Source organism: Tasmannia lanceolata, unplaced genomic scaffold (assembly GCF_043159265.1).
Source record: "Tasmannia lanceolata isolate RefF3 unplaced genomic scaffold, GAP_Taslan_0.1 ptg000015l, whole genome shotgun sequence".
Taxonomy (NCBI): domain Eukaryota; kingdom Viridiplantae; phylum Streptophyta; class Magnoliopsida; order Canellales; family Winteraceae; genus Tasmannia; species Tasmannia lanceolata.
Genome location: NW_027518692.1, coordinates 27,288,444 through 27,305,820, shown reverse-complemented (window position 1 = coordinate 27,305,820; position 17,377 = coordinate 27,288,444). Strand labels below are relative to the sequence as shown.

The 17,377-nt window shown below is 37.2% G+C and overlaps 2 protein-coding genes across 6 annotated transcripts; both read left to right on the top strand.

The window, feature by feature from the left end:
• The first annotated feature begins 263 nt into the window (after positions 1 to 263).
• Positions 264 to 8,848, top strand: LOC143845953 (uncharacterized). 5 transcript variants are annotated; one of them, XM_077354350.1, is made up of 5 exons: positions 264 to 624; positions 1,854 to 1,971; positions 6,378 to 7,004; positions 7,198 to 7,465; positions 8,038 to 8,848. In XM_077354350.1, exons 2-5 carry the CDS (start codon positions 1,932 to 1,934, stop codon positions 8,039 to 8,041), a joined length of 939 nt encoding a protein of 312 aa, XP_077210465.1. In that variant the 5' UTR covers positions 264 to 624; positions 1,854 to 1,931; the 3' UTR covers positions 8,042 to 8,848. The 5 variants fall into 5 exon arrangements, with proteins under 5 accessions (XP_077210465.1, XP_077210464.1, XP_077210467.1 ...); XM_077354349.1 differs by lacking the exon at positions 8,038 to 8,848 and having other exon boundaries at positions 7,198 to 7,737; XM_077354352.1 differs by lacking the exon at positions 8,038 to 8,848 and having other exon boundaries at positions 6,329 to 7,004; positions 7,198 to 7,737.
• A 5,466-nt stretch (positions 8,849 to 14,314) lies between these two features.
• Positions 14,315 to 17,376, top strand: LOC143847057 (increased DNA methylation 3-like). Its single transcript, XM_077355724.1, has 4 exons — positions 14,315 to 14,426; positions 15,042 to 15,097; positions 16,137 to 16,536; positions 16,945 to 17,376. Exons 3-4 carry the CDS (start codon positions 16,164 to 16,166, stop codon positions 17,199 to 17,201), a joined length of 630 nt encoding a protein of 209 aa, XP_077211839.1. The 5' UTR covers positions 14,315 to 14,426; positions 15,042 to 15,097; positions 16,137 to 16,163; the 3' UTR covers positions 17,202 to 17,376.
• Position 17,377: the final 1 nt, after the last annotated feature.

Below are 17,377 nucleotides of genomic sequence, written 5' to 3'. Positions count from 1 at the left end.
AAGAGGTTAATGGTAAAAGAGTAATGCTGACGTGTAAATCCAAGATAAAAAGAAAAGAAATTTCTTTTTCCTCCCGCTATATTCGCTATATTGTAGTAGATATATGTAAAATGGTGTTGATGTTGAATATGATTATTTGCAAATAGTAGTTACAGTAAAGTAATTGTAAAAAATGATATGCTAACCGCTTCCACAAATAGCTTAATGTCCTATTCACAAGTAAGATATAAATTAAAATAATCCTATTTGCAAATAAGGACCAATTTTGGTGGCATCCCATGAAGCCCTAAGAAAGCTGTCTAGAATGTTGTGGCCTCTATCACCAAAAGTTTCATAACAACCAACAACTGAACAAATGATAGCGAACATAAACACTAGTGTAATATTGGGCTTTTTCTAACATGTGGGTTCTCAATCTGATTTGGGTTTGGGAATAGGGTTCATATTCTTCCAGATTTGGGTTTGGGATTAGGGTTCTTTCAGCAAGTAGTTGAGAAATTTCTTTCAATCTTCAAGTGTTTCTTCGAATAAAAAAGAACCCCCTTCTCGAATTCCTTTGAGATAAGCCACCTCCTCTCTCAACTCATTTTAGTCGTTCAACTGTTCGATTCTAAATAGTATCAGGTACACATCTTTAAATTCCTTTTTTTGCAGGCTTCTCAATCCTGATTCTTTTTTATTTTATATGTATAATTTTACCCATACATCTAAAATTTCCATGGATGGAGATTTCAGATAAGACTTTTTTTTTTTGTGTGTCTCGGAATCAGGGCTCTGGGAAGGGGTTTGGGTGGTCGATATTTCTAGGGTTTTCGTTTGATTTCCCTTTCTCTGGGATTGATTTTGATGAATTATATTGTAGATTGATGAGAATTTTACTCATTTATTATTAAAAATCAGATTGTGAAACACAATTGTGTGGAAAGGAAAAAGGATGTTTACTTTTGAAGACTTTGAGATTATTGTTTCAAATAAGAAAATTTCTGTTGGGGTGATTGGAATTAGATTGCAGAAGCATGATAGTGCGAGAGAACAATCTGCTACTGAGGTATAATGAATAATAGACTTAGGTCTTAGAATTTTGTCTTTAGATTGATTTAAAGAAATTGAAAGTTGTTGTTTGGAGTGTGGAAATCTTTTATATCTGTGATCAAAGCATGGAAAAACAATTGGATGGTTGGGTGAAACAAATAATTTATTTGGATCTGGATTTAGGTCCGAGGTTTCGTGTTTGGGATACTTTGAAGATTTTGGAGAATTATTGTTTGAATTATTGAAAATTTTACATGGTTGATTATAATTTGATTGAGATTTTGTAGAGTTACTGTTTGAATTATGTAAAATGTTATATAGCTGATTTTAAATTGCTTGCAGAAACATAGCAGCAAAAAATCATATTTGGGTGACTGAAAGATGAAAGTAGGATTTGGGGCTTAGGGTTCCTTATTTCTAAAATTTTGAAATTATATATATATATATGAGGAAAGTGTTGGTGAGCTTAAGCGCACCATTTTTTTGGTGCGCTTAAGTTGTTATAACGCCTCCCATTGGTGCACTTAAGCGGGAGCCAAACATTTAAACGAATGGGAGGCGTTATAACAACTTAAGCGCACCCAAAAAATGGTGAGCTTAAGCTCACCAACAGTTTTCTCATATATATATATATATATATATATATATATATATATATATATATATATATATATATATATATATATATTAAGAAAAATAATGTTTTGTGCGAGTTATGAAAGAATATAATCTTTGAAGTGATGGTCTCCCTTATTTATTTTACTTTCCTTTTTCGATTTAAAAATTATTTGCTCTAAATGTTTTCTTTGATGCTGCTTCAGATACTGTAAATCTCTTCCACCTGTGAGCAGGACCTATGGCATGCTCTTCCTGTCTGTTAATTTGTTAGCTCCTGTTATATGATCCTCAAAATATCTTTTTTAACTGGAACATTTTCAGGTATCTTCTTAATGCCTCTTAGGACACCTTTAAAATCTATTTGTATATAATCTTATATGCTGATGAACTTGAAGTATAAGTTAAGGCCATGTTTGTTTTGGATTTTTACAACCGATTATTAGTCCAAAATTTATTATTGGACTAAAAAATTACTCACAATCAGTTCTAAAATTCCAAAACTATCAGGGCCTTAATAATTTGCAAATAATGGTTATAATAGTGTTATAACTGATATAGCTAAAGGATTCCAAACCATTCAAAAAAAAATATAGTTAATGGCTTCCAAAGAGCCGAAAAGTCCCATTTTCAAAATAAGTTTTGGTTAATTAGAAGAAAAAATAAAGCAATTGGAGTGGAATCGATATTACTTAACACAACGTGTTGATAGACATGATATGTAGAAACTTATATTAATGGAAGGCTGTCATCTCCCTTTTCCTTTCCAGGCTTAAATTACCATCTTTAGGTCACCTTTTTTAGAGATTTGTAAATAAAAAAATCTTCTTCTTATTGAACAGGGATTGAGGGGTTTTCCCTATTTTCTGTTAAATTTAGCCCGATTTTAGGGACACATTGATTTTCGGATTGCCTCTTCTTTGGATTTTGTAATGTCAGTAGAATTTTGTGTAAATGTGTGGATTTTGCAACTTTTTTAGGAACTCATACTCCTTAGTTGTTGCAATGAAGTTATACATCTTTTCTCTGTGTGGTTGCTTTTCCTAATAACTATGCATGTACACCACCATAGGTCATCGTTTCTTCTTTCATTTTTTCTAACTCTTATCATGTTTTCTTTAAGACTACCATGTTCTATTTCTGCCTTCAGTCACTGTTTCTGATGATTTTATTTCAAAACTGTTACATTCCGCTTTTGTCTGATAGCATGTGATGTATATAAATGGATCAAAATTTTCGTAGAGTTTCTAATTTTTATGATGGAATTTAATATTTTTATGAATAAGCTAATTTTCAAGGGGAAATTGTTCGTGAGCTCGAGCTCATATAAGCTTATATGAGCTAGAGTGCCCAAACACATGGGTCTCACATTTTTTGTGGTGATCCGAACCATTCATTTGCAAGGCCCCATCATAGATAGGGTGTGTACCAAAAATCAGGTCCATTGGATCATCCTAACCCCTCCAAAATTGGAGGGCAAAAATGGGCAGATTTGTCGACGAACAGTGTCTGTCCATTTTTCCCTCCACTTTTGGATGGGTTAGGATGATTCTATGGACCTGATTTTTGGTACACACCCTATCTATGTAAAGGCCTTCCAAATGACCCATGTGATTGTGGCACTCTAGCTCATATAATCTATATGAGCTCAAGCTCACAAACAGGTTTCCCAATTTTTTTCAATATTAGTTTTTGTATCCCTCCATGTTTTTTATAGGAAGCTTATGTGTATGAAATCTCTGAGAATCAGCGGAAATATTTCTAATCCAAAATTTCATTGCTTTGCGAGGAAATCTCTGAGAATCAAGAGAAAAATTTCTGATTCGAAATTCCATTGCTTTGCGAGAAATACTGCAACTTAAGGCTGATGAAATACGGAGTCTTTGTTTGGCCTGGAGATCCAATCTTTCAGTAACAGAGAGCATTAGAATTTCAGTGGATTCTTTGTGAAGGATTGCTAATTTGGATAGTTTTTGGGAATGTTCTTATAATTTGGTCTTTGTATTAGAAATTTTATCCATCACAATAGTTCTGCTTCCATTCCTCAATAGCTGAACAACCCATAGAGAGAATGTTATACATGTGATGAATCAATTTGTCAAACCTAAGCAAGATAATTTGGGGAGAGATGAGAAAGAGAAGATCAGACCTGTAAATTTGAAAGGACTTTTGGGATGTGAAATATTTGGCTTTATGTGCTTCTCTTCGAGTTTGAGAGAATTTGGAATGGATGGATCTATCTTTAATTTTCCTTAGAATGACAACAGCTCAGTAGCTTGTATCACTATTCGTTTTTTTCATTTAGCTCATTACAATTAATTGAATTATTTTCCTGCATGGGCTTGGTTTGAGTTGGTGTGATCTGCTTTTTTGTTGAATTCTTTCTACGTCTAATCAGTGACAAAATGATTTTAGCAAGGGGAATATCTATGGCCTGTGGCCCAAGAGTTTTTGCTTCCTATTGGGTTTTACATTTGTTGTATCCCAATTCCTTTTTAAGGATTCCAAATCTGATCCAAGATACCGGGATTTTATTCCCTCTTTACCTTTTTGCTGTATGATTGAATGACTGTTTCATTCTTGGACCTTCTTTGTATTATTGAATTTTACACGAAATTGTATTTTTTATTCTTTTTCCCTGCAGACCAGATTTGTTTTACAGTGTTTTCACACTATTAGTTCAATTTAAAAAAGAAAACAGTTTTAAAGCATACTTTTTTGCTCACCCATGCCCCGTGCATCGCGCGGGGTGTCCTACTAGTGTGTGTGTGTGGGTGGATGGGTGGGGGAGAGAGAAGGGTTGTGGCGCTCGAGCACAGAAACAGGGGGGTGGGGCCATTTGGTGTGGGGGGGGGGGGTAATCCTAACCATTCATTTGGAAGGCCCCATCATGGATGGGGGGCCTACCAAAAATCAGCTCCATTGGATCACCAATGGGTGTCCATTTGTGGGGCCAAAAATGGACAGATACTGTTTGTCCACAAATCTGTCCATTTTTTGCCCCACAAATGGACACCCTAAGGTGATCCAATGGAGCTGATTTTTGGTGGACACCCTACCCATGAAAGGGCCCATCAAATGAATGCTTTGGATCCCACCCAAAATGTGGCCCCACCCTGTTTCTGTGCTCGAGCGCAGATAAGCTTATCTGCGCTCGAGCGCAGCAACTCTATTCTCATATATATATATATATATATATATGAGGAAAAGGATTGTACGCTCGAGTGCCCCAATCACATGGGTCCCACATTTTTTGTGGTGATCCAAAGCATTCATTTGCAAGGCCCTATCATAGATAGGGTGTGTACCAAAAATCAGCTCCATTGAATCATCCTAACCCCTCCAAAAGTGGAGGGCAAAAATGGGCAGATTTGTGGTCTGTCCATTTTGCCCTCCACAAATGGATGGGTTAGGATGATCCTATGGAGCTGATTTTTGGTACACACCCTATCTATGATAGGGCCTTTCAAATGAATGCTTTGGATCATCCTAACAAAGTAGGCCCATATGTGATTGGGCACTCAAGCGTACCATAAGCTTGGTACGCTCGAGCGTACAATCCTTTTCCTCTCTCTCTCTCTCTCTCTCTCTCTCTATATATATATATATATATATATATATATATGAGAGAACATTTCCTACACACTTGTGTAGGTAAGTTACCTACACACTACCTTAAAATACAGTGGGGGCCCACATTGTTTGGGTGATCCAAACAATTCATTTGAATGGTCCTCACATAGATAGGGTGTCCACAAAAAATCAGATCCATAGGATCATCCTAACCATTCAAACTATGGAGGCAAAGAATGGACTAATTTGTGAAGGTTTATACACGTCCATTTTACCTCCACAAATCGTAGGGTTGGGATGATCCTATGGATCTGATTTTTTGTGGACACCCTATCTATGTGAGGACCATTCAAATGAATTGTTTGGATCACCCAAACAATGTGGGCCCCCACTGTATTTTAAGGTAGTGTGTATGTAACTTACCTACACAAGTGTGTAGGAAATGTTCTCTCTCTCTCTCTCTCTCTCTCTCTCTCTCTCTCTCTCTCTCTCTCTCTCTCTCTCTCTCTCTATATATATATATATATATATATATATATATATATATATGAGAAAAGTGTAGCTACACATACGTGTAGCTAACTTAGCTACACCAACGGCTTAAAATACAGTGGACCCCACATTGTTTGGGTGCACATTGTTTGGGTGATGCAAACCATTTATTTGATGGGCCCTCATATAGATAGGGTGTGCCCAAAAAATCAGCTCTATAGGATCATCCCAACCCTACGATTTGTGGAGGCAAAAATGGACACGTAAAAACCTTCACAAATCTGTCCATTTTTGCCTCCACAGTCCTATGGAGCTGATTTTTTGGGCACACCCTATCAATGTGAGGGTCTATCAAATGAATAGTTTGGATCACCCAAACAATGTGGGCCCACTGTATTTTAAGCCGTTGGTGTAGCTAAGTTAGCTACACTTATGTGTAGCTTCACTTAACTCTATATATATATATATATATATATGCAGTTGCTCAAATTTGATGCAAGCATGGCTTTTACCTCTTATTTTTTGAACAGTATGAAAGCATGTTATATTTCGATCCATGAATCAAGTATGATTGTGTTATAATTAAATATCTACTTGGTTTTACTTCTTGATACAGAGTACGGAAAGTTTATGTGAAAGCATCTAACTGGTTAATATGGATTCAGCTAATATTGCCCCTGGACCATTGGTTGAAGCACCCACAAATGATGAACCATCAACCAATATGGATTCAGCTTACATTGCTCACAGACCTTTGGTTGAAGCATCCACAAACGATGAACCATCAACCAATATGGATTCAACTATTATTGATCCTAGACCTTTGGCTGAAGCATCCACAAGCTATGAACCATCAACCAATATGGATTCAGCTAATATTGCTCCTAGACTTTTAGTTGAAGCATTCACAAATGCTGAACCATCAACCCATATGGATTCAGCCAATATTGCTCAGAGACCTTTGGTTGAACCATCAACCAACTATGTTCATACTGGAAATGCTGCTACATCCGCCCAACGCAGAAATTCTTCTAAAAGAAGGCGCCTTGAAGAGATATCAATGCCACCCCCACTTGCAGCGGTTCCGTTGAGAGCTTTTGGTTTGGCTGGACCAGCCACGGTGCTTGCTTCTACCATCCAATTAGAGAAGTGGGACCCTACGCCCTCTATCGTGTTAACTGGGGCAGCAAAAGCTGGGAGAGCTGGACCACCGGTCGGATTAGTCGACATAGGCATAAGCAAATATGCCTATCTTTTTCGGGTTGCTTTACCCGGAGTTACAAAAGATAACTGTAAGTTGGTTGTCCATTCTTTTTATCCTCCTCTTTGATTGTATATGACCAAGATGCCTACTATTGGAAGTTTTTTGTTTGCCTGCTGAAAATATCATTCTTCCTTCAGTTAAACAGAAAAATTTAGACATTGTGAAATGGTATATTGTTTGTTTTCTTCTTTTCATTCAATATATACTCTTCATCTAAGCAGGTCAGTTCAGTTGTGAGGTCCAAAGTGATGGGAGGGTTGAACTTCGGGGCAGGACAATAACTGGTGAAAGAGTAATTCGTAGAGATGTTTTTGAAGGGACCCACGTGTTCGAGATGAAAACGCAGCATCTCTGCGAGTCTGGCCCGTTCACAGTTTCTTTCAGCCTACCAGGACCAGTAGATCCAAGGCTTTTTAAAGCGGACTTCTATCCTGATGGCATCCTTCAAGCCATGGTAATGAAAAAATACCAGCAAACCAACTTTCTAAGGTACGTTCCATATACAGGGTAGAATGGGAACTGAAAGCCTTGGATTGCATCTGAATTGTCCTTCAAACAGAATAAGTTCAAACTTTCCTTTTCTATGTTGTACTGTTGGGTTCATTTTTATTTATTTTGAATGGTACTCTTTGGTTTATTTTTGACCTTTTTCCATTACAAGCTTGGTTGTCTGTTTTTTGGTAATAAGAAACTTATTTCTGTGTTTTTTTTTTTTGGTGGAAAAATGGATTTGGTACTTAAATGGGACTTTTTTTTTTGTTTTTCCTGGAAGGCCAATGCTAAAAAGAAAGGGGCTGTTATGCTCCTTCCTAAAATGCAATTAATTGGGTCTTATTTCTGGCTCGTTTAAGTGATCAGTATCTCATGCATAAAATGTTCGTTTGGGATGGGACCCAAAAATTGCCTTTTATTTCTCCTGTTGAAAAGGATATGGTGTTTTCTTTTCTTGCATTTGAAGTCTCTGTTGTTACTTTTTTTTCTTATTCATATTAGAAGATGGGTAATGATGAACTGAACCTGGATCATCTCCTCCCTTAACCAGTTTTGCTTTTTTGTCTCAGCTGACATCTTGATTTATCCATGTTTCCTCCTTATCCACTCCTTTAGCCAGCTTATCTGTATCCTTGTTAGCTTGTCGCTTCGTGTGTTGGAAGGAAGGCTTGATCTGCTCCACCAGGTCTCTAATTCTCTAATTTCATTCTCTAATTTCAATCCGAAATGGGGCCCACCTCCTGAAGGCTATTTCAAACTCAATTTTGATGGAAGCTCCAAAGGTAATCCAGGTCCGGCTGGTTTTGGGGGCATCTTGAGGGATTCCGAAAGCAGAGTTCTCATGTCTTATTCGGGCCCGGCGGGCGTTTGTGATGCAAATGAAGCGGAATCAAAAGCAATTCTTTTCGGGCTGAAATGGTATGTGGACCACAACTTAGGACCATTGATAATTGAAGGAGATTCATCAAATGTTATTGCTTGGGCCTCAAATTGGTCGGGTGGACCATGGCAACTTTCCAATATTCTATCTGAAATTCGGGATTTGGTATCGGCGTTACATCCTCAACTTGTTCATAGGAGAAGATCTGCGAATTTCAAGGCAGACCTGTTAGCTAATGTTACATCCTCAACTTGTTCATAGGAGAAGATCTGCGAATTTCAAGGCAGACCTGTTAGCTAATGACGGTGTTTTTTAACCTCTATGGTTGTGTCGAGTTAGGAGCTTTTGGAAAGTGTATTGTAATTTGCTCTTTCGTTTTTGGGGGCTGTTTAAGCCTATCTTTGGGGGGACTTCTTGTCCCTGTTGTATCTCTCTCTTTCTCTGAAATAAAATGTTACTTTCTCAAAAAAAAAAAAAAAAAAACAAGAAGCTTCCATGGACGAACGGCTTTAGTGGTTGCCCATGCAATAACGTTGGAGGAGTCACCTTCAATAATGAGTAGACCCATTTGTTGTAAACCATTTCAGACCCCACAGTAATGCTTTTGCTTCAGCCTCATTTGTATCACACACGCCTACCGTCCTTGAAAAGATAGTAACTTCTGTACATTTGAATTCCTAAATAGTCCCCCAAAGCCGGCACGCCACGGGTTTCCTTCTGCACAGCCATCAAAATTTAGTTTTGTCCAAACTGGGAATGAGGAGACCACTTTGGAGTTATTTTAGTGGTCCTTCTCTTCTCACGTATTACTATTCTCCAATCTCTGAGAAACTCTCCAATGCTATAACTTGGTTCTTCTTTGCAGGTCCTCCATGGGATATTGGATTTGATGTTTTGAACAATTTCCTCACCCCTCTGATTTTCTTTGAATCTCCCATTGTTCCTCTTTCCATAGATTCCAAATCATGACAAAATGAACTAAGGGCCTGTTTGGATGCCGAGAAGATTTTGATTTGGAATTTCACATTTGCAGCCCTTTTTGCATTGACATTTGGATCCGGATCAAATCCTTGACTTTCCAAATCAGCTATTGACAGTGAAAAAAATCAGATTTCCAAATAAGCTGTGGAAAGTAATTGGAAATCCACAGATGTGGCAGTTTCCTTCAACCTCTTGGCTCCTCAACCTCTCCCAGTCTCCCCTGCAGTAGGAAGTACCCCGTTCCCTCTCTGTCTCCTTCATCATGAGCTGGCAGATCTATTCATTTTGTACTCAAAACTCAATTCCAAGTCCAAATACAAAATATGAGGCATCCAAACGGGCCCTAACTTCCACATCTCTTGGCTCATCTCGCAAATGATCCTCTGCTCCAGTCCACCAAGATATGCTTTATTGAAGGGACGATAAATTCCAAAGTTCTTGGTTATCATCATCCAAAGACCATAAGGAACATTGAACCATTAGATGTTCTAATGATTCTACGCATTTCTTACAAAGACGCATCGACTTGCTAGCTGGATTTTCCTTCTTTGTAGCCTAGCTATCATATGTGTTGATCTTTCTCTTAGCCACCATCCATGCAAATGCTACTACTCGGGGAGACGCCCGAGATTTCCATACGCGAATGCATTGAGCTTCTCTTCGAACTAATGAAGCCAACCTGTAGAAAAAATCATAGATTCCTCTCAAAAAATCAGTCATGTTGTTTTGATTTACTCTAATTGAAACAATTATCTTCTTTGGTTCTCATCCTTCTGCTATCTTCCTCTCTTATTATGAATCCGGAGTGCCTCTCATGGGAACAGGCTGATCAAACCCTCCTCAGTTGGCTCAATGCCACCATGACAGAATTGGTTTTCTCCCATAACTAGAAAACTTATTCACAGATGACAAACTTAGGGGTGTTTATATGCCCTCCATGCAAGGACGTTGTATTTAAGTGACACTTTTTAGCACTGCATTCCACACCCCTTTCATGCAAACACGATGTATTCAGGATCTAGATCGAATGAACCATTTTAGGCCACAAAGTAGAGCTTTAGCCTTTTGGCTTCGTTAGACCAAATTCCTGCTGGACCCGTGAATAGTAAGGCCCTGTTAAGATTCCAAAGTAAATGATTTTATTGAACCTAAAGATTTTATTTAGCTTTGGCCTCGGCTTACTTTGTGGCCTAAAATGGTTTCGGATAAAGATTTTATTAGGAGATAATTGTAACTCTAACAGGGCCTTAGCCTCTGGCAGGGGGATTTAAAAAAAAAAAAATCCAGAGATCAGCCCTGGTAAGTGGTAACCCTAACCCCAATGCTAAAGCGTTCTTTCTACCTTTGCGGAAAACAGGGAAATAGCAAAGCGGTCCTCTTTCCTTTCTCATTTCAGAGCTGTAGGTTGTCACTTATTATTTGTGGATACGGACACGAGTGTCGTGCGTCGAGTGTCAAAGTACATGGCAAAATCTTGAAAATTAAAATTAGAAACATAGACACGGCTAAAGTAAAAAAGTATATATTATCATGATTTGTGGACATGAATTTGTGTTGCGTGTCGACACGAATTCAAGGTGTCTAACATGGCAACCCCTAAAATCTAGAAATGATGACACGTCAATACAAGCGCATATACAAAGTTACCATTACTATCATAAGTTGCAACAATATAAATACTATATTCATTTAACAAACTAATAAATCTTTCGATTAATCAACTCTAATCTAGAACAAACATGAGACAATCAATTAACAATGGCTTCACCAAGTTAATCTAGTTCTCTTTCGTATCCAATTTGGAGCGAGAAAGAGAGACCAATATGATACACTGAATATAATATTGGATTTAGGATTTGTTAACGGTTTTAGATTTAGAGAGGGGTTATAACAACAAACATTAGTTAAAGAATAGCTAAAAAAGAGTTAATAATAAAAGAAGAGTTAATAATAAAAGAGGTAAACACAATATTCAATAATAATGGCATGGTACAAAAACGTCCTCTCGGCACACCCACATCAAGTCTGAAACTTCTAGCATTGAATTTAAAAGTGTCAAGAAGTGTTGACACGTGTGTAATGTGTTTTAATAAATACAATGTGTTGAAAACTTTGGGGTCTTTTATGTGCCTTGAACTTAGAGAAAACTTTGGGGGAGAGGATATACATCTAAAGTAATTCCCCTTAGCCATGGCTTCATGTTTGAACTCCTTAGGATTTGGCCTTGCTTGAGCATGCAACATCAAACTTGGACACTTCTTAGGGAACTCTAGCTTTTGCTTCATCGATCCTTGGTATCTTGCTTTAGCTTTGGCTTCGTTCCTTGATGAAGTAATGAGCATTGATCTTTGACTTTGGCTTACATTGATCTTCAACTTGAACTTTTGCTTCAAGCCTCCATGACTTCTTAGATCTTCCTTGAGAATACAACTTGAGCTCTCCTTGAACTAAATATGCATCACTTATACATTGAAGAGCATTAGTCCAAGTAGGGAATTTCCTTTTTGGCTATGACTTTGCTTTTAGTACATGCACAAATCTAAAACACACAAATCATTAGTACATAACGAATCATTTGTATTCAGAATCATCAAAACAAGATAAGAAGATTGCCAAGGATTGAACCATTTGGCTTATAGATGTCCATTCGGGATGCAACCAAGGCCATGTGAGTTGCTCATGATGTTCTACAAGATCAACAACCTTGATTATATATGTATATATATATATCACTATGCCTCCCTATAGAATGCACAAATTGCCCTTTACCATTGATTGTAAAAGTGACTTTATGTTGTTTTTCTTCTCTTTTGGAAATTGTAGTAGCTTTTAGTAATTAAGTAGAAAATTATAAGGAATTCTAGTAGCCTTTTGTAATTAAGGATTTCCTAGCTAAGAAATTTCGTGGAAAGCCAATTCGCAGCTCACTTTTGCATGACAGAACAGACACCTCGTAGGACTTAAATAATAAGACAAAATCTGCTAAAAAGTGAGCCTGTGTGGCCGGTCTCTCCTGCAAAAGTGAGCCGTGAAATTGCCTAGCAAATCCTTTGTAATTAATTAGAAAAGTATAAAATAAAGAAAGGGAAATGATATCAGCGACCATATTTTTATACTTTCGCTAACCCATCTTGTCTTTTAGTGGTAAAAGAGCAGTCAAAACTCAAAAAGGTTATTAAATTTCCCAAAAAGCTCTCACGAGCCAATGAAAGAAGAAAAGACAGCTGGGTTTGTGCCAATATCAACATAAGGTTGCACTGATAACATTTCCCTAATGAAAATGCCTTTTGACCCAATTAAAACAAGGGGTGTCAATACCATTTCCCTTTTGATATACACGTCAATACTGGGATAAGGATTTGGGTCTATCCTATGCCAGCCATAGTTCTTTCCAAAATAGTAAATTTAGATTTCAAATATCAAATGAAATCTGACCCAATTAAATAGTTTGTACGCGTGATTAATAGATATGCAATGTATCTGTTTAGGGGCAAAATCATTTGACACCATACCTAAATATGACGAATTGCCATACTTACTCTCCAGCTCCAAAAATTGGAGCTCTTGGTTTTGTTTATTACATTTTTGCCACTGGAAAACTCAGGTCACTCACTTTGGACTTTAGCCAAGCTAAAAAAGTGGAATAAGTTTTTACCCTTGTAATTAGAAGAAATAACTTTAAATACTGACATTTTCAAGAAGTAGAATAAAAATTTAAGCTTAATGATTATTTAATTAATCCTTATTCGAAGCAAAAGTCACCAATCATTTTAAAATTCCATTGAGATCTTTTTAAAATACCAGAGAATATATCTGACCTTGGGGACGTACGTATGCCTAGCCTTTTAGATTATAGGGTCAAATGTCCCTTAACCTAGTTGGCAACTCTATCAAATTTCCAATCTAAACTTAGAAGATTCAGAAGAGGAAACCTACAACCATATTTGATCCAAATTTAAGCTAGAGGTTGTTGATTGGGATTTACAGTTAATCCATTTTTTATCCGCTATAAATGATATATTAAATATTGATTATCAATTTGATTAGTTTGTTAAAACTATAAAGCAACAGTCACAAGTTAAAAATATTAGAGCATCAATCATGCCTAAATTGCATAATTAAGTCACAACATTAAGGAGTTTGATGAAGATTCGATGAAGATTTAGAAGCTTAATTTCTAGACTCGCATGTGAAAATCTGTCAAGAATTGACACGACAAAGATTCGAAGGGATAAATTGACTCCCTTATAATTTGAATTGATTGACAATCATTGACGAAGATTCGAAAGGATAAAACCTCCAAACTTACACGCACGATCTAGATCGCACACAAATCGGAGCTCCCTTGTGTCAAAATTACCGTAAATCATTTTAATAAAGTCATCGAGCCAATAGAATGATTCACACTAGCATCTATAATAACAACCCCCGACCCGAACACGTACGCACACACACTTATTAACAAACTAAGAGAACTCTCCGAACTTCCAGGATCGACATAAACAACCCACACGTAACGAAAATAACACCACTTCATCCCAAAAAAACCCCTAGATAATTAGCGAACTAACCTAAACTCCTAACTTCTCTGACAAACATAAACACTCCCCCGAGTAACCAAAATAAAATTGTCTCATCCATAAAACATTGTATTAACATAAAAATCACTAATTAAAGTTCAAAATCACCTCTAATCAACATTCACACTTAAAAGATAGGTCCTTTTGGTCAATTCATTATACTCCTAGTTGATCATAATCGACTTCACTAACACAGGTGACCCTATAGTAACTCCCTCCCAATATGAAGGGCATTTTGGTAATCAGGCTGCGCCAGATTAACTTATATCAGGTGCATTTTGGTACTTTTTCATAGTACAACAAATTCGGAAAGATTTGCAAGAGAAAAACATGACCCCTTGCCCTTATAAACAACGAACCAAACAAAACAAGTATTCAGACCCTGTAAATGTCATAGAGCTTTGTGAGAGAGAGAGAGAGAGAGAGAGAGAGAGATTGGAGGTTTCCATCTCGGGTCCTCTGAAACTTCATAGTTCCCGTCCGTTCATCAGATTCTGGCGATATCCGTAATTTCCAGGCATGTATACTTCTTTCGTTCTTTTCTTCCTTCTAGCTCATTTTGTTTGATTGGTTTTTAGCTCATTTTCCCCTGCTGCATGACTTTTTTTTTATATATTTTCTCTTTCGAATATTGTTGCAATGAGAAGGATTTGAGTTTTATGTTATGAGAGCTGAGAAACCTTCAATCGCGAGATCAGATTGTTATTACTATGCCTTGTTTTTTTGGAAGTCTTGATTAGTTTTGTTTCAAAATCTTGGGTTTGTAGCTGCATGTTGCATGTTTAGTAGGATTTTTTTTCTCGGTTAGACTTTTTTATTTTGATTTTAGTTCGAGTTTGCAAGGAGAAAATCTCAAGATAAGTTTCTTATTACTGTGACATGTTTTTTTAGAAGTCTTGATTAGTTTGATTTCGAAATCTTGGGTTTGTAGTTGTTGCATGTATAGTAGGATTTGTTCTCTCTATTAGATTTTTTTTTTGGATGTTGGTTCGAGTTTGAATGGCTTGTTTGAGTGGTGCTGTTTTGAAGCGATTGGGGTAGAAATTTGGATCTATTATATTTCTTTTTTATTCAATGTATTTTGTAGATTTTTATTTTTATTATTTTATTTATCATTTCTTTATTTTGCTAGGTTCCTCATTCGTGATTCTGTAGGTTATTTGACTACTATTCTTGACACGTGATTAGGTAAGAAAGAATGATCTGATGTTTTTTTCTCTCTTTCCTTTGAATCCATGTCTTGTGTTTTTTTTTCCATTTTTCTTATCTTTTTCTTCTTTTTTTGTTTTTTTGTTCGGATTCTTGTTTGTCTCTTTATATAGGGCTTACTGGGTGGGCCCACATTTTTGGGGTGATCCAAAGCATTCATTTGGAATACTCTATCATAGATAGGGTGTCCACAAAAAATCAGCTCCATTGGACCATCCTAACCCTTCCATTTGTGGACAAACAGTGTCTGTCCATTTTCCTCTCCACTATTGGATGGGTTAGGATGATCCTATGGATCTGATTTTTGGTACACACCTTATCTATGGAAGGGCCTTCCTATTTTGATGCTTTGGATCACCCCAAAAATGTGGGCCCACATGATTTATCAGCACTCAAGCGCAAGCTTTCTACGCTCGAGCTCATAAACCTTTTTCTCATATATATATATATATATATATATATATATATATATATATATATATATATATATATATATAGTTCCTGCGCAGCTGCTCAGATAGCTTATCTGAGCAGCTGCTTCAAAAATTCATGTGGCCCACATTTTTTAGGTGATCCAAAGCATTCATTTGAAAGGCCCTTCCATGGATAGGGTGTGGACAAAAAATCAGCCCTATAGGATCATCCTAACCCAATCAAAGGTGGAGGGGAAAATGGACAGACACTGTTTCTGACCATTTTTTCCCTCCACAAATGGCAGGGTTAGGATAATCCTAAAGGGCTCATTTTTTGTACACACCCTATCCATAGAAGGGCATTCTAAGTGAAAGCTTTTGATCACCCCAAAAATGTGGGCCCACCCAGTCCAAGCCTTATATATACATGGAGAGAGAGAGAGAGAGAGAGAGAGAGAGAGAGAGAGAGAGAGAGAGAGAGAGGAAAGTGCCTGCCAATCAAAAACATATGGGTCCCACCTTATGTGGGTGATGCAAAGCATTCATTTGATGGGCTTTAACATAGAGAGGGTGTCCACAAAAAATCATTCTCAAATTTGATGCAGGACTTGCTTTTGGTTGAAGTGAACAGTATGGATTCAGCAAATACTTCTCCTAGACATTCGTTTGAAGCATCCACAACCACAAACGATGAACGCAGTGATGCTAGTTCCGCCTGGAGCAGAAATTCCCCGAAAAGAAGGCATCTATTTGAAGACAAAATTCCAATGCCAATGCCAATGCTACCCCCACTAGCAGCGATTCTGTTGAGAACTATCAGCTCGGCTCGACCAGCCGCGGTGCTTCCTTCTACTCTCAGTTTAGAGCAGCAGGAACGTATGCCCTCTATTGCGTTAACTGGGGCAACAAAAGAAGGGGCAACTGGACCACCATCGGTCGACATAGGTATCAGAGAAGATGTCTATGTTTTTCAGGTTGCTTTACCTGGCGAGACAAAATATCAATGTTAGTTTTCCTTTCTTTTTATGCTCCTGTTTGATTGTATACCATGAATATAATATATATATATATATGCCTACTATTGGAATTTTTTTGTTTGCCTGCTGAAAAAATCATTCTTCCTTGAGTTAAACAGAAAATTTTAGACATTGTAAAATGTTATATTGGTTGTTTTCTTCTTTTTATTCAATATCGCACATTAAAGTTTGGGCGATGATAAATTCGCACCCCCTGTAGGATAATTTGCACTGCTTTAAAGGAGGGTACATGGCAAACTATAACACTTTTTAACGTTAAAGGGGTGCGAATTATCCTAAAGTGGGTGCGAATTTATCATTACACTAAAGTTCTTGTAATGATGATGGTTTTTGTGTTGATAGTTCTGCAATTAATATAGACTCTTCATCTAAGCAGGTCAGTTCAGCTGTAAGGTCACGAGGGATGGGGAGGTTCAACTTCGAGGGAGGATACAAACTGGTGAAACTGTCATTCGTGGAGATGAGTTCGAAATGAAAACACAGCACCCCTGCCCACCTGGCCCTTTCAAAGTTTCTTTTAGTCTCCCAGGACCAGTAGATCCGAGGATGTTCAAAGCAGAATTCTATGAAGATGGTGTCCTTCAAGGCATGGTAAAGAAATCCCAGAAAACTACCAGGAAACCCCCTTGCTAAGATACATTCGATATCCAAGGTAGAATTGGAGCTGAAAAGGCTTGGATTGGAGCTGAATTTTCCGCAAAAAATAATAATTTCAAACTTTCCTTTTCTATGTTGTACAGTTGGGTTTATTTTTGAATGATACTGTTGGGTTTATTTGGACCTTTTTGGTAATAACCAACTTGTTTTTG

Excerpts from the sequence above, each read along its gene's own strand:
- LOC143847057 (XM_077355724.1), top strand. The coding sequence starts at position 16,164 with ATGGATTCAGCAAATACTTCTCCTAGACATTCGTTTGAAGCATCCACA. Across the intron at positions 16,537-16,944 it reads TGGCGAGACAAAATATCAAT|GTCAGTTCAGCTGTAAGGTC; the intron begins GTTAGTTTTCCT and ends TCATCTAAGCAG.
- LOC143845953 (XM_077354349.1), top strand. The coding sequence starts at position 1,932 with ATGATCCTCAAAATATCTTTTTTAACTGGAACATTTTCAG. Across the intron at positions 1,972-6,377 it reads TTTAACTGGAACATTTTCAG|CTAATATTGCCCCTGGACCA; the intron begins GTATCTTCTTAA and ends ATATGGATTCAG. Across the intron at positions 7,005-7,197 it reads CGGAGTTACAAAAGATAACT|GTCAGTTCAGTTGTGAGGTC; the intron begins GTAAGTTGGTTG and ends TCATCTAAGCAG.